General features: G+C 39.7%; 1 protein-coding gene across 1 annotated transcript in view; it reads left to right on the forward strand.

Moving 5' to 3' along the window:
* The window catches only part of usp9 (ubiquitin specific peptidase 9), a 90723-nt gene that overhangs the window by 37253 nt on the left and 40047 nt on the right, over positions 1 to 13423 (forward strand). Inside the window, exons 6-10 of the mRNA XM_037687067.1 lie at positions 3487 to 3705; positions 9964 to 10079; positions 10196 to 10447; positions 10562 to 10697; positions 10795 to 10947. Of these exons, the coding sequence (XP_037542995.1) occupies positions 3487 to 3705; positions 9964 to 10079; positions 10196 to 10447; positions 10562 to 10697; positions 10795 to 10947 (876 nt within the window). The remainder of the gene's footprint in view (positions 1 to 3486; positions 3706 to 9963; positions 10080 to 10195; positions 10448 to 10561; positions 10698 to 10794; positions 10948 to 13423) is intronic.

Consider the following 13423-nt stretch of genomic DNA (forward strand, 5'->3'; position numbering starts at 1 on the left):
CTGTAGTGAACCAGATGACCTCAAATCTACCAGATGGACAGAGACTGTTATTTTCATTGATCTGAATAAGTCTGAACCATCTGATGAACTTTCTTTCTTGAATTAATCAAGCAGAAAAGACAATTCTTTATAATCATTACTGTCTTACAAATGTTTTGATAATCAAATTGTGTTAGTTCACTCAATGCTTTACAGGTTGAAAAGAACTACTAATTTTTATTTTACATAAACAGTAAGTAATGATTTTTGTTCCTCATTCAGAGAAGAAATCACCTGAATATGCCTTTCTTGATTTTCTGTCTGAAATGAGCAAGCTGTCGTAAGTATGTGAAAGGTTGGTCTTCGGTCAACTAAAATGTTTACTGAAGAAGAAATGTCATGTTTAAACTTTTTCAGAAGATTACCAAGAGTAGACTCCAAAAAGTCTGCTGCTTCTGCAATAATCTTTTCTGTATGTTAAACAAGTTTCATTCTCTGACCTCGACTGTTGATAAACACCTTACGTCAAAAACACTCCTCTTTCTGGTCCTTCCACGAATCAGAAAGCTCTAAACTGAACAGGAAGTCGACCCAAATAAAATGTGGCACTTCCCAGTTCAAGTTAGATTGAGAGTTCTGAGAGATGTTGGATTGAGAGCTGACAACAGGTCCGATAGTCCAACAGAATGAGCAGATTGAGAGTGCAGCCGGTTCTGAAAGTTTCAGAGCAATGAAGAATCCAGAGGTTTTGGGATTATAATTCTGTTTTGAACTAACCACGCACGACTCTTCGAGGATTTTAGCTGTTTTCAACGGAGACGCTGATATCAGTTGAAAAGGATTCTTACTGAGCTGATCTATCATCAACCAGGTAACGGCCTCTTCTTCGACTAAAGTGTACCGTGGACAGGCTGGAGATCTGACGGAGCGTGCAACTTCTGGTCAAACAGATTAAATTCCCTCACACATTTCCTCTGTAAGATAAATCTCAATTTAATCTTAAACTCTTCTCTCTCATAAATCAGTACAGATATTTTTAGAAATGTCTGAAGCAAAGTCCTCAAATCACCGCCGAGTGATTTGAAGTTCATTTTCTGTGAAACTGTCTGTTATTATTTTCATATTTTGCCAAATTAATGTAAATGTTTGATGTTAAACTTTGATTTTGAAAATAAATGATTCCATTCATTTGATGGGTCAAAGATAAATAACGTCTCTCGTTCACATTTCTGTTAAATTCAATGCACGGCATTTACAGTCAGAAAAATGAAGAACTCGTGAATATTGTATGCATATATAATTCATATATTTGTCATACAACAAGTGACACGTACCTCACGTGACTCACTACAGTCCCCAACTGAACCGAGTCTACCGGACTATCAGGTGTGAAAACAACCTGAGATTGTGGACTCTTATAAGTACCTGGGTGTTCACCTGAACAATGAACTGGACTGGTCTCACAACACTGATGCACTTTACAGGAAGGGTCAGAGCAGACTCTACCTGCTGAGGAGACTGATGTCTATTGGAATGCAGGGAGTGCTCCTGAAGACCTTCTTTGACTCGGTAGTGGCATCAGCCATTTTCTATGGTGTTGTGTGTTTGAGCAGCAGCTTATGAGAATAAGAAGCTATATAAGCTCATCAAGAAGGCCAGCTCTGTGCTTGGATGCCCCCTCAACCCAGTGCAGGTGGTGGGAGACAGAAGGACTCTAGATAAAATAACATCATTGCTGGACAACGTCTCCCACCCCATGCATGAAGCTGTTGCTGAACTGGACAGCTCGTTCAGTGACAGATTACTGCATCCTAAATCCACAAAAGAACGTTACCACAGGTCCTTCCTCCCAGCAGCTGTTAGACTCTATAACCATCACTGCTCCCAACAAACTCAATAAGGATTAATTGCATGCTGACCTCTGCTAAAACACACACTCTGCCTTAGGGCATTAACAGAGTACTCGAGTAATCTACACATCGATTACTATGACATCTATCGAGGTTAAAAATTTAACATCGAGTATCCGTAGTGACTTCATATTATGTGACCACCGTATGACCGTAGGGGGCGGTGTTGCACTGTTGCAGGTTACAGAGTATGGTGTAACACCGGGTCCAATCCACCGAACCATAACCAGTTACGGTTTAAGTTTTGTTTTTGACGTGCTGCATGTTTCTTCACGTTTGCAGTTTAATAATAAAAACTAATAGTTTAGTTTTTCCTGTGACTTATTTGCAGTATGATAAATGGTAGGAGCATAATATACGCTCCCAATGTTTTGTTGGTCTTTTTTTTGTAAATAATTACCTTTTCTTGCGGTTTTATTCATTTTTGTGTCTTGAGATCTATGACATCATCAAATACTCGAGTTCTACTCGGGTTTTATTATGTTAATGTCGAGTTTAAAAATGATATACTCGTTCAACCCCTACTCTGCCTATACTACTGTATTGTAAATAGTCTGTCCTTATCAATGTTCCAATACATATTGAACATTATTATTGATATTGTTTATCTTATTTCTTTATATATTGTATTGTTTATTAACGTTTAGGAACTTTTGTGTGAAATCTTTTTTATCTTTTTATCTGTTGCTGCTGTTGCTGCTGTTACACTTGAATTTCCCATCCGTGGGACAATAAAGGCTGTTTCTATTATGTTCTATTCTATTCTACTTGTGCAGTTTTCAACTTTAAAAAGGTAACGATTAAACTGACAACTCTGATTTTACTTCAGTCACGGCATTACTGCGGTTAGCCGGTAGAAGACAGATCTCTATCGTAGGCTAAATTTCTATCGTTCCTACCGTATACCGTATATATCACTCATTACATGACATTAAACATTTTGTTACACTTCAGTCATTAGAAAATGTCTAAACATTAACTGTAGTCATTTGAATAAACTGTGATTATTGTATTCACTACAATCATATTCAATTAATAACAATTGGATGAATCTACCAATATATTTACACTCATCATTTCTTTACCTTGTATTATTATTTACACCCTTGTCTCTTTCTATGAGTAAGCTGTTTATCTCAAAGTGCATTACTTGTTTAAAGCCTAGAGAAAAAGGAGAGACACAAAGTAAGAAGGGTCATGTGATCCTTACATTTTAAATTGGTTAAGTTGGGCGGCTGTAGCTGAGTGGTTAGAGCAGTTGTCCTCCAATACAAGAGTTGGGGGTTCGAATCCACCAGCAGTCACATGTCGAAGTGTCCCTGGGCAAGACACTGAACCCCTCATAGCCTCCAATGTGTGTCCCATCGCTGTATGAATGTGATAAAGCACTGATTAGTCTCTTTAGAATGATTTGTTCAATTTGCTTTGTAGAGATCTAGTAGAGTGCTGTATGAATGGGTAAGTGAGGACACAGATTGTAGTGTAAAGCGCTTTGAGTATCTTGAAATAAGATAGAAAGGTGCTATATAAGTACAGTCCATTACAGTCCATTTAAGTTGACCTTGTCCTAATTTTTCAACCCTGTTTTATTTCACAGAGGTGCATCATTAACAACACACATCGGTTGATTGAACTGTGTGTGGCCAAGCTTTCTCAGGACTGGTTTCCACTACTGGAGCTGCTGGCCATGGCCACCAACCCCCACTGCAAGTTCCACATCTACAACGGCACACGGCCCTCTGAGACCGTACCTGCTGGGGCACAGCTTGCTGACGACGAGCTCTACGCTCGGCCACCGGACCCACGATCCCCTAAGGTGACTGACCACAGCACTTAGTGAACATAAAAACCGAAACCATCAAACTTTATTTTTATCCAACAAGCCACACCCTAGTTTCTTTTAAAACTCACCTGTGTGTGTTTAATTTGTAAAACATTGTGCAAAATTAGTTAATGTTGTATTAAATGTACAACATGTTTGTGTGTATATAATTTTTTCCCATCTGGAACAATTATGAAAAAAAAAGTTTTCTCTTCCCAAAAAAACAATTGACTTTCATCATCTGAAATAAAAATCACTGAAGCCATGACTAGTAGCCCACATGAAACAGAAAATGAAAATAATCAAATATTCTAAACACAAAGTTCAAAACTCTTGTTGGATGTCAGACTGTATAATAAAGCTCAATGCACATGGTGATAGAGATTAAACAGTGAAAGATTGATACAATACAATATCATATACAATATTTATAAAGCACCTTAAAAAGAACACCGTTGGCCAAAGTGCTGTACACTAACATACAAGGAAGCATAAAAAAATATAAAATCAGCTGAAACTGTAAAAGTAATGAACTGTTAAAATCATAAAATGGCAAAAACAATAAACAAATACATTTTTCAGTCAGTTCATCTGGACAGTTTCTTTTGTTTGTGCTGAAACGTTTCACCTTCGATCCAGAATGCTTCATCAGTCAAGGAAACACAACAAAACTGATTCTTCCCCCAACAGCTTACTCCAAACTGGAACAAACCAGTTCTGCTTGTGATTAGATGGTCTCTTTGGTACGTCCCTCCTCCATTGCCGGCCCTCTTCCTTGTTGACAGTCTTGTCAAACTGGTTGAAAACAACAAAGTCCATGCTCAATAATCCAGGTATAAAATCCAACATTTTTTTCAGTCTGGTCATCTGGACAGTTTCTTTTTTTGGGCTGAAATGTTTCACCTTCTATCCAACCAGTTTGACAAGACTGTCAACAAGGAAGAGGGCAGGCAATGGAGGAGGGGCGTGTTACTCCTTTGTTTTGTTTAGTTTGCATGCCAATCCGCTAGGGGGCACTGTCATGCCAGTAGCGCATGGGAATGTGGTTTACACTCTTCTTCTGTGGTGTCAGTGTTGTTGAGCTGTGATGAGCATGGTGGAATAAAGTTCTATTGAATCCAAAAGGAAAAGTTATTTTTATTGACTAACATTGGTAGCAGAGGATGGTTAGCAACTACAGAGTTCCACCAACGTTTGAAGAAGGGAAGCCTTATGAAAGTTGGAAGAATGAAGTCAACATTTGGACGAGAGTTACAGATTTGGAGAAGAAAAAGCAAGCACTTGCTGTCGCCCTGGCGCTGTCTGGAAGGGTGCGAGACACGGCAATGGAAATTCCGGTAGACGATCTAAATAAAGACACTGGAATGACCACATTGTTAGCTAAACTAGATGATTTGTTCCTAAAAGAGGAAAAGGACAGGGTCTATGAAGCGTACTCAGATTTTGACCGGGTCATTAAAGAAGCAAACATGTCGATGGCAGACTATATTATTGATTTCGAGCAGCGCTACTCGTGCATGAAAAAAATACAACATGGAGCTACCTGACGCTGTTTTGGCTTTTAAGCTTTTGGACACTGCTTGTTTGGATATGACGGACAGACAGTTGGCTCTAACGGCATGTTCAGATATAATTTTTGCTTCAATGAAGTCTGCTTTGAAGAGAATATTTGGCGAAAAAAAAAAGAGTGAGACAGCAGAAAATATTAACCAAGAGTCCTTGTTTGTAACAGAGCAACGGTGGCAAAAGGGCATGTCCTGGCGGCAAAATACTCGTCAGAAAACTCCACAGTCCAGCACTGCACAGCCCGGTACAAACCCGTTGGATAAGTATGGGCGACGATCAAAATGTGCAGTGTGCCAAAGTACTTTTCACTGGGTTAAAGACTGTCCGCACAAAGCTGAGAGTGTTAAAATAACCGATGATACAACAAACGTGGAAGAATGCAATATAACTCTGTATACCAAAGAATCACCAACAGATGCAGAAATATTCATGACAGAATGTTTTGGCTCAGCAATAATAGACACTGCTTGTACTAGGACAGTTTGTGGACAAGAGTGGCTGGACAACTACAGTACTGTGTTAAAAAAAAAGAAAAGTATGAAGACGATGAAAGAGACAAAAACACAAATTCACAGGCCCTTTAAGTTTGGAGATGGAAGAGTTATCCACTCCATCAAAAAGGTAAGGATACCTGCTAAGATCAGCAACAAAAAGTGTAATATAGAAACTGAAGTGGTACCTGCTAACATTCCACTGCTTCTGAGTAAAACATCATTAAAAAGGGCTGGGACAGTTTTGGACATGGAAAACAACAGTGCAGTGATGTTCAACCAGCCTGTCAAACTGGACTTTACTAGCTCTGGTCATTACTGTGTGAACATTGTGGACAGTGAAAATAAAAATCTTACTTACTCAGATAAGCTATTAGATGCTACTGAGGAAGAAATACTGACTACAACAGATAAGATGAACACAAGTGAAAAGATGAAAGTTTTAAAGAAACTTCATAAACAGTTTGGGCACGCCTCTGCTGATAAAATACAAAGACTTTTGACTAGTTCTGGCAATAAGGACACAGAATGCAACAATCTGATGAAAAAGATTGTGAACCAGTGTGAAGTGTGTCAAAAATATTGTAAGACCAAACCAAAACCTGCTGTCGGTTTACCATTGGCATCTACATATAATGAGACAGTTGCTGTAGATATGCATGAGCTTGAACCTGGGGTGTGGTACCTACATATCATTGATCAGTTCACACGTTTCAGTGCTGGTAGTGTTTTAACCACCAAGAGATCTTCTGAAATAGTCAAACGTTTTATCCATGATTGGATCAGTGTGCATGGCCCACCACAAAAGTTGTTAAGTGACAACGGTGGTGAGTTTAATAACGAGGAAGTGAGAGACATGGCCGAAAACTTTACTATTGAAGTTAAAACGACACCTGCTTACAGCCCGTGGAGTAATGGACTTTTAGAGCGCCATAATCAAACTCTGACTGAGATCCTAATGAAAGTTAAAACAAGTACTGGATGTGACTGGAGCACTGCCATGGACTGGGCTCTGATGGCAAAGAACTCTATGCAAAGTGTCCATGGATTTAGCCCACATCAGCTGGTGTTCGGGCAGAATCCCAACCTACCCTCTGTATTAATAGACAAAGCCCCAGCTCTAGAGGGCACCACTAAGAGTGAATGGGTTGCCAAACACATTTCAGCCCTACATGCTGCAAGAAAAGCTTTTACAGAACCAGAATGTTCAGAAAGGATACGCAGAGCACTAAAGAAACAACTGCGACCTACAGATGAGCGATATGAAACTGGAGACAAAGTCTTTTACAAACAAGTGACCTGTCCAGAATAGAAAGGACCAGGAGTGGTCATTTGTCAAGATGGTGCAGTCGTTTTTGTTAGACATGGAGGCACCTGTGTCAGAGTGCACCAACTCAGATTAAGGAAAGTTACTCAGGAGCATGAAGAACCTCAGCTTACCTGCAGTGAGGAGAACAATCAAGGACAACATACAGTGGACATCAATGAAGAGAAAGTAGGAGACACTAATGCAGTAAATTCTGAGATTCTGAGAATGATCCTTCGCCTGCTCCTGAAAATGCAGAAGCTGAGAGACAGCACACTGAGAACACCATCATAAAGACAGGTCAAATTGTGACATTCAGAAATACAGAAGGTGTCTCACAAAAAGCAAAAGTGTTGGGACGTGCTGGCAAAGCAACTGGGAAATACAAAAACTGGTTTAACTTGGAGCTGCTTGAGCCTGTAGAAGTGGCTGGCAACAGTGAATCAGCTGATCTGTCACAGTTGGAGGATCTTCATGTCCAGGCAAATGTTCATGATACGGATACACACAAGGATGTTTTCGTGATCAAGGACATGTCGTTTGATGAAGCAAAGGAAAATGAAATAAAAAGCTGGAAACAGAATCAAGTGTTTGAAGAAATTGAGGACAAAGGACAAAAGTGTGTCTCCACTCGTTGGGTGTGCACTCTGAAAGAGAGTGAACATGGATTAGCACCAAAAGCAAGGCTTGTTGCACGAGGATTTGAGAAGGTTTCTGATCTACAAAAGGACTCACCAACCTGTGCTTCAGAGTCACTGAGACTCCTGGTGGCAGTTATATGTCAAAAACAATGGAACCTTCTCTCAATGGACATTAAATCTGCCTTCTTACAAGGAATGGAACTGTCCAGAGACATTTTTATCAAACCTCCCCCAGAGGCCTGGCACAGGCATGCTTTGGAAACTGAGAAAATGTGTGTATGGATTAGCTGATGCCTCACTGTATTGGTATAACAGGGTAAAAAACATCATGATTGAAGCAGGCGGCATCATGTCTAAGGTCGACCCTGCAGTTTTCTACTGGCTGGATGAGGGCAAGAATGTAACTGGTGTACTTGCTTGTCATGTTGATGATTTTATATGGGGTGGATCACACATGTTTTCAGAGTCAGTCATACCTCACCTCAGGTCAAAGTTTAATGTCAGTCGTGAAGCGCATAATAGTTTTTTCCTATATAGGTGTGGATCTTGTTGCTAAGGGTAAGAAGGTACACATGTACCAAGACACATACATTCAGCACCTGCAGCCCCTACACATCTCACCCTCACGAGCAGCAGAGTCAGCTTCGCCCCTCACTGAAAAGGAGAGAGAGCAGCTCAGATCGAAGATAGGCCAACTTCCGTGGGTTGCGAGACAGAGCAGGCCTGATGTCATGTTTGATGCTAGTAATTTAGCATCTAGTCTCAAACAGGCTACAGTACAGACCATCAATGAAGCAAACAGAGTTGTGTGTAAACTCAAGACCAAGTCAGTTGAACTGAGTTTTCAACACCTGGGAGAAAACAGTAACTTAAAGATGGTTACATTCACAGATGCATCTTTTGGGAATCTTTCAGATGGGGGCACTCAGGGTGGGCACCTCATTGTTTTAATGGGTGACAATGGGTGGTTCTCTCCCATTTCATGGCAGTCAAAGAGAATTAAGAGAGTTGTTAGAAGCACACTAGCAGGTCTGTGGGGGCGCTGCACAAAGAACTACAGAAAGAAACAACACAAAAACTTCTGAAGACACTTCTTCTTCTGGAAATAAAAACGAAAACGGAGTGGCATCAAGTTTTAGCAGTTTTAGGAGTTATATTTGTCATTTTTCAAAAATGGACTCAGCATGAGCAGAAGATGAGGCAGAAGACCATGGAGAATGTTGTTTTTCACACAAGGCAGCTGACGGCTCCATGTAAGGTAAGAGAAATGCATGTTTGTTTGCCCTGTGCTGTACTCCACTTCTTGCTTGTGGAGCGGGGCCCGGTCTGTTTACATTCACACTGTACTGGAACCGCGCTGGAGTTCTCTTCTACCGGACCGAGACCTAGCGCCGTTTTGTTCCGTGACAGAGTTCGATGGTGCGTTCACACCTCCCCAAACGAACCGGACTTTCTAAGAAAACGAGCTAAAGTTCGATTAAAGAGGACTAAACAGGGCTGGTGTGAATGCACCCAAAGAGACCATCTAATCACAAGCAGAACTGGTTTGTTCCACTTTGGAGTAAGCTGTTGGGGGAAGAATCCGTTTTGTTGTGCGTTTCCTTGACTGATGAAGCCTTCCGTATCGAAGGTGAAACGTTTCAGCACAAAAAAAGAAACTGTCCAGATGACCTGTCTGAAAAATGTTGGATTGTATACCTGGATTATTGAGCAGGGACTTTGTTAATAAAACAAATAATTAAAAACAGTAAAATCAACATTTCAAGCGGAGTTAAAATCCAAAGAGAAAAAAAATGTGTCTTAAGAGAAGATTTAAAAACAAGAAATGAGTCAGCTTGTCTGATGTGCAACATTCATCATTAATTATCATAATCATTGATGATTATTTGTGTTCCCGGTGTCAAAATAGAAATCAGTGCTTCAGCGCTGCTGGTCTGCCCTTCTTGGCAGAGTCCAGCTCTGCTTGGTGTTCAGCTCCTACTCTGATTATGGTTTTGTTGTTTAGTTTAAGGCCTAATCAGTCATTCTAAAGGTGCTACAAGAAAGCAGCTTTTTTTTACATCATTATTTACATTTTTGGTGAAAAAAATGTTTTATTTTGTTAAATTTATTTGAAAATTAGATTTGTATTTTCCAAAGGAAGTTGTTGGTTTATATTAAGTTCTTTGGTGACAACTGATAAAAATATGTGAAACCAAATTTCAAGATGAACAGCAAACTTTATAATCCTTTCCGTTTGTCTCCACAGGGCTGGCTGGTTGATTTAATAAACAAATTTGGCGCGTTAAACGGATTTCAAATTTTGCACGATCGCTTCATGAGCGGCCAAGCACTGAACGTCCAAATCATCGCTGCTCTTATCAAGTGAGGAAAATAGAAATACAAGAAACCTTCAGCATGTTCACCATTTTGCCTCAATTTAATTTATCATGATCTTGTTACAAGTGTTTCACTCTGATTTAATGCTGTTCGTATTACAGACCTTTTGGCCAATGTTATGAGTTCCTCACATTGCACACGGTAAAGAAATACTTCCTTCCAGTCATCGAGATGGTCCCTCAGTTTCTAGAGAATCTCACAGATGAGGAGCTAAAGAAGGAGGCCAAGAATGAAGCCAAAAATGATGCACTGTCCATGATAATCAAGTCTCTGAAGAATCTGGCTTCCCGTGTACCAGGGCAAGAGGAGACTGTGAAGAATTTAGAGATTTTTAGGTTAAAAATGATTCTTAGGTGAGTGTTGATGCTTTGTTTGAATGCTTTGAAAGGTTTGTCATAAAGACCACTAATGTGGTTTTCATGTCAGCTCATCAAACGTTAACCAAGCTCTCCATTTGCTCCCACTAGGTTATTACAAATTTCTTCTTTTAACGGCAAAATGAATGCACTAAATGAAGTTAACAAGGTGATCTCCAGTGTGTCCTACTACACTCATCGACATAACCCAGAAGAGGAGGAGTGGCTTACTGCAGAACGCATGGCGGTAAGTAGAACATTAACATTTGCGGTTCAGCTTGAAGACTTGCATGTCTACAAGGTAATTTCTCATTGTTTTGTGTTTGTATTTTATTCTACTACAGGAATGGATCCAGCAGAATCACATCCTGTCTATTGTCCTGAGAGACAGTTTGCATCAGCCGCAGTATGTGGAGAAACTTGAGAAGATCCTCAGATTTGTTATAAAAGAGAAAGCTCTGACCATGCAAGATTTGGACAACATCTGGGCTGCACAGGTGCTCTAACATTAACTACATTTCAGTAAATTTAATAATATGGAAGCAGCTTTTAATTAGGGATGCACCAATCCACTTTTTTTTTTTTTTTTTTTACTTCCGATCCCGATACCTAAATCTGGATATCTGCCGATACCGATCCCTTTCCGATATCATCATCATAGATTTTATATGAGACTGTAATAATCTCCTCTCAAGTACAATTTGTACAAATATATGCATGCATGTCCAAAAAGGCAACTTGAGGTAAGTTTTTATTAATGTTGAATAATTTTCAAAGTTAGAATTAAATTCTGCTAATGCAAAGCATGTTTTGTTTTGTTTTCTTAGCTTTAACGTGGATATTAAAGTGATTAATTTAAATGATTGTTTGTTTAAAGTTATTTTATATATTTTTTAAATAAGGGGCAGATATAAGATTTTTTGTTTTCTTTCTGCACTCTATTCATTCAATGTTTTCTTTTTGATGAATTTGTTTTGTTTCTTTTAAATTAATAAATGAATTAAATTAAATATTAAATTACTTTAAACATCTGCTAAGTTCATGGCATAAACCAACAGACATGTTCCTGCTTTTAGTAGTATTTTACATCTCTTTATAATATAGCTGTTTTTCTTTCTTTTTTTTTTTTGAAAATATATATAATTTTCTTGTAATTTTCAAATCATATGTTTTTTTTCTGATTGTCTACTGTTGTACTGATAAATATCTCCTGGAGGGTAAACTATATCTTGGCTGCAAGTATCAAGCCGCAAAATCCTTCGTTTTCTACAACTGATAGTGGTTGTTCATTAATTACAATGAAGTTTAGCAACTTCTCGGTAAACATTCGAGCTCTGGGGCTTCAGCGATGTCTTCTTCTTGTTCAGTCCGCAGCAGGCAGTCTGGTTTCAGTCAGCCACGCTCAGTCTGCCCCTCCTCAGAGATGGGCAGACTGAGCGTGGCTGGCCGGGGTCGAGTTGCCTGTTTCGGGCTGAGCAAGAGTAGCGCCCCACTGAAGCCATGGAGCTCGAATGTCCAACGTAAAACTAACTTTACTGCAGTTTAATGTGGTGCTATGGCTCTGCAGACATTGCACGTTGCTGTCTTGCAGTGTTTAGTGTAAAATACTTTCACACAGCGGACATGTTTTGATGAAAAGTTGGTTAGCTGTTAGTCACAGTGATGCTAACTCAGTCCTCACGTTGTAGCTGGCTGCAAACTATGAAACGGATTTCCTGAATGTGAGGCAGGTCTTATTACTCTTGGTTCATGAGACACGCCTCCGTTCAGGAAATCCATTCCATAGTCAATGTGCAGAGCAGTTGGCAGGGAATCACATGAGGAGAATTTTTATCAGACACAGACATGCATCATGGATCGAAAATCTCTGCAGGTTGGATCAGAAAAATCTGATATGTAAATTATGCTGGTATCGGAGGCCGATATCGGATCGACCCCATCCCTACTTTTAATACCAAGTACACGCACAAATTTATCCATCTATCGATACAGATCTATATACCAGTACATATATACACACACATACACATCCATCCATTTTCTTATGCTTGTTACGAACTCGGGACACAAGAGTAGCAGCTTGATCAAAGAGGCCCGGACATCTCCAAATGTCATTAGGGATGGGGCTGATCTGATCCGGTATCGCCCTCCGATACCAGCATAATTTACATATCGGATTTTTCCGATCCAACCTGCAGAGATTTCCAATCCATGATGCATGTCTGTGTCTGCTGAAACGTCTCCTCGTGATTCCCTGCTAGCTGCTCTGCACGTTGGCTTGAAACTATGGAATGGATTTCCTGAACGGAGGTGTGTCTCATGAAACCCAGAGTAATAAGACCCGCCTCACATTCAGGAAATCCATTTCATCATTTGCAGCCAGCTACAACGTCAGTAAATACTCTTTTTATACGGCTCTGCTGAGGACTGAGCAGCACTGCGGCTAATGGCTAACCAACTTTTCATCAAAACGTTCGCTGTGTGGAAGTATTTTACACTAAACACCGCAAGACAGCAACGTGCAATGTCTGCAGAGCCGCTGTACCGAGAGGAGGAACCTCAGTCGTGACCTACAATACATGGAACTTAATAAACATTTGAAAAAGCACAACATTAAAGAGCACGAGTTGTTTAGCCAGGCACCACGGTAAAGTTAATTTTACATTGGACATTCGAGCTCCGTGGCTTCAGCGATGTGTTCCTGTCGTTCAGTCCAAAACAGTCTAAGTTTCGTCAGCCCCGCTCAGTTTGACCGTCTAGGAGGAAGAGCAGACTGAGTGCGGTTGACTGAAATCAGACTGCTTGCTTCACGGCTTGATTGAATACTTGCAGCCAAGATACAGTTTTCGTTTATCCTCCAGGATAATTATTAGTACAACAGTAGACAATCATAAAAAAACATGAATTGAAAAATGAAAGAAAATTTTATATATATATATATATATATATATATATATATATATATATATATAT

The sequence above is a fragment of the Nematolebias whitei genome, chromosome 13, assembly GCF_014905685.2.
Source record: "Nematolebias whitei isolate Nwh7 chromosome 13, NemWhi1, whole genome shotgun sequence".
Taxonomy (NCBI): domain Eukaryota; kingdom Metazoa; phylum Chordata; class Actinopteri; order Cyprinodontiformes; family Rivulidae; genus Nematolebias; species Nematolebias whitei.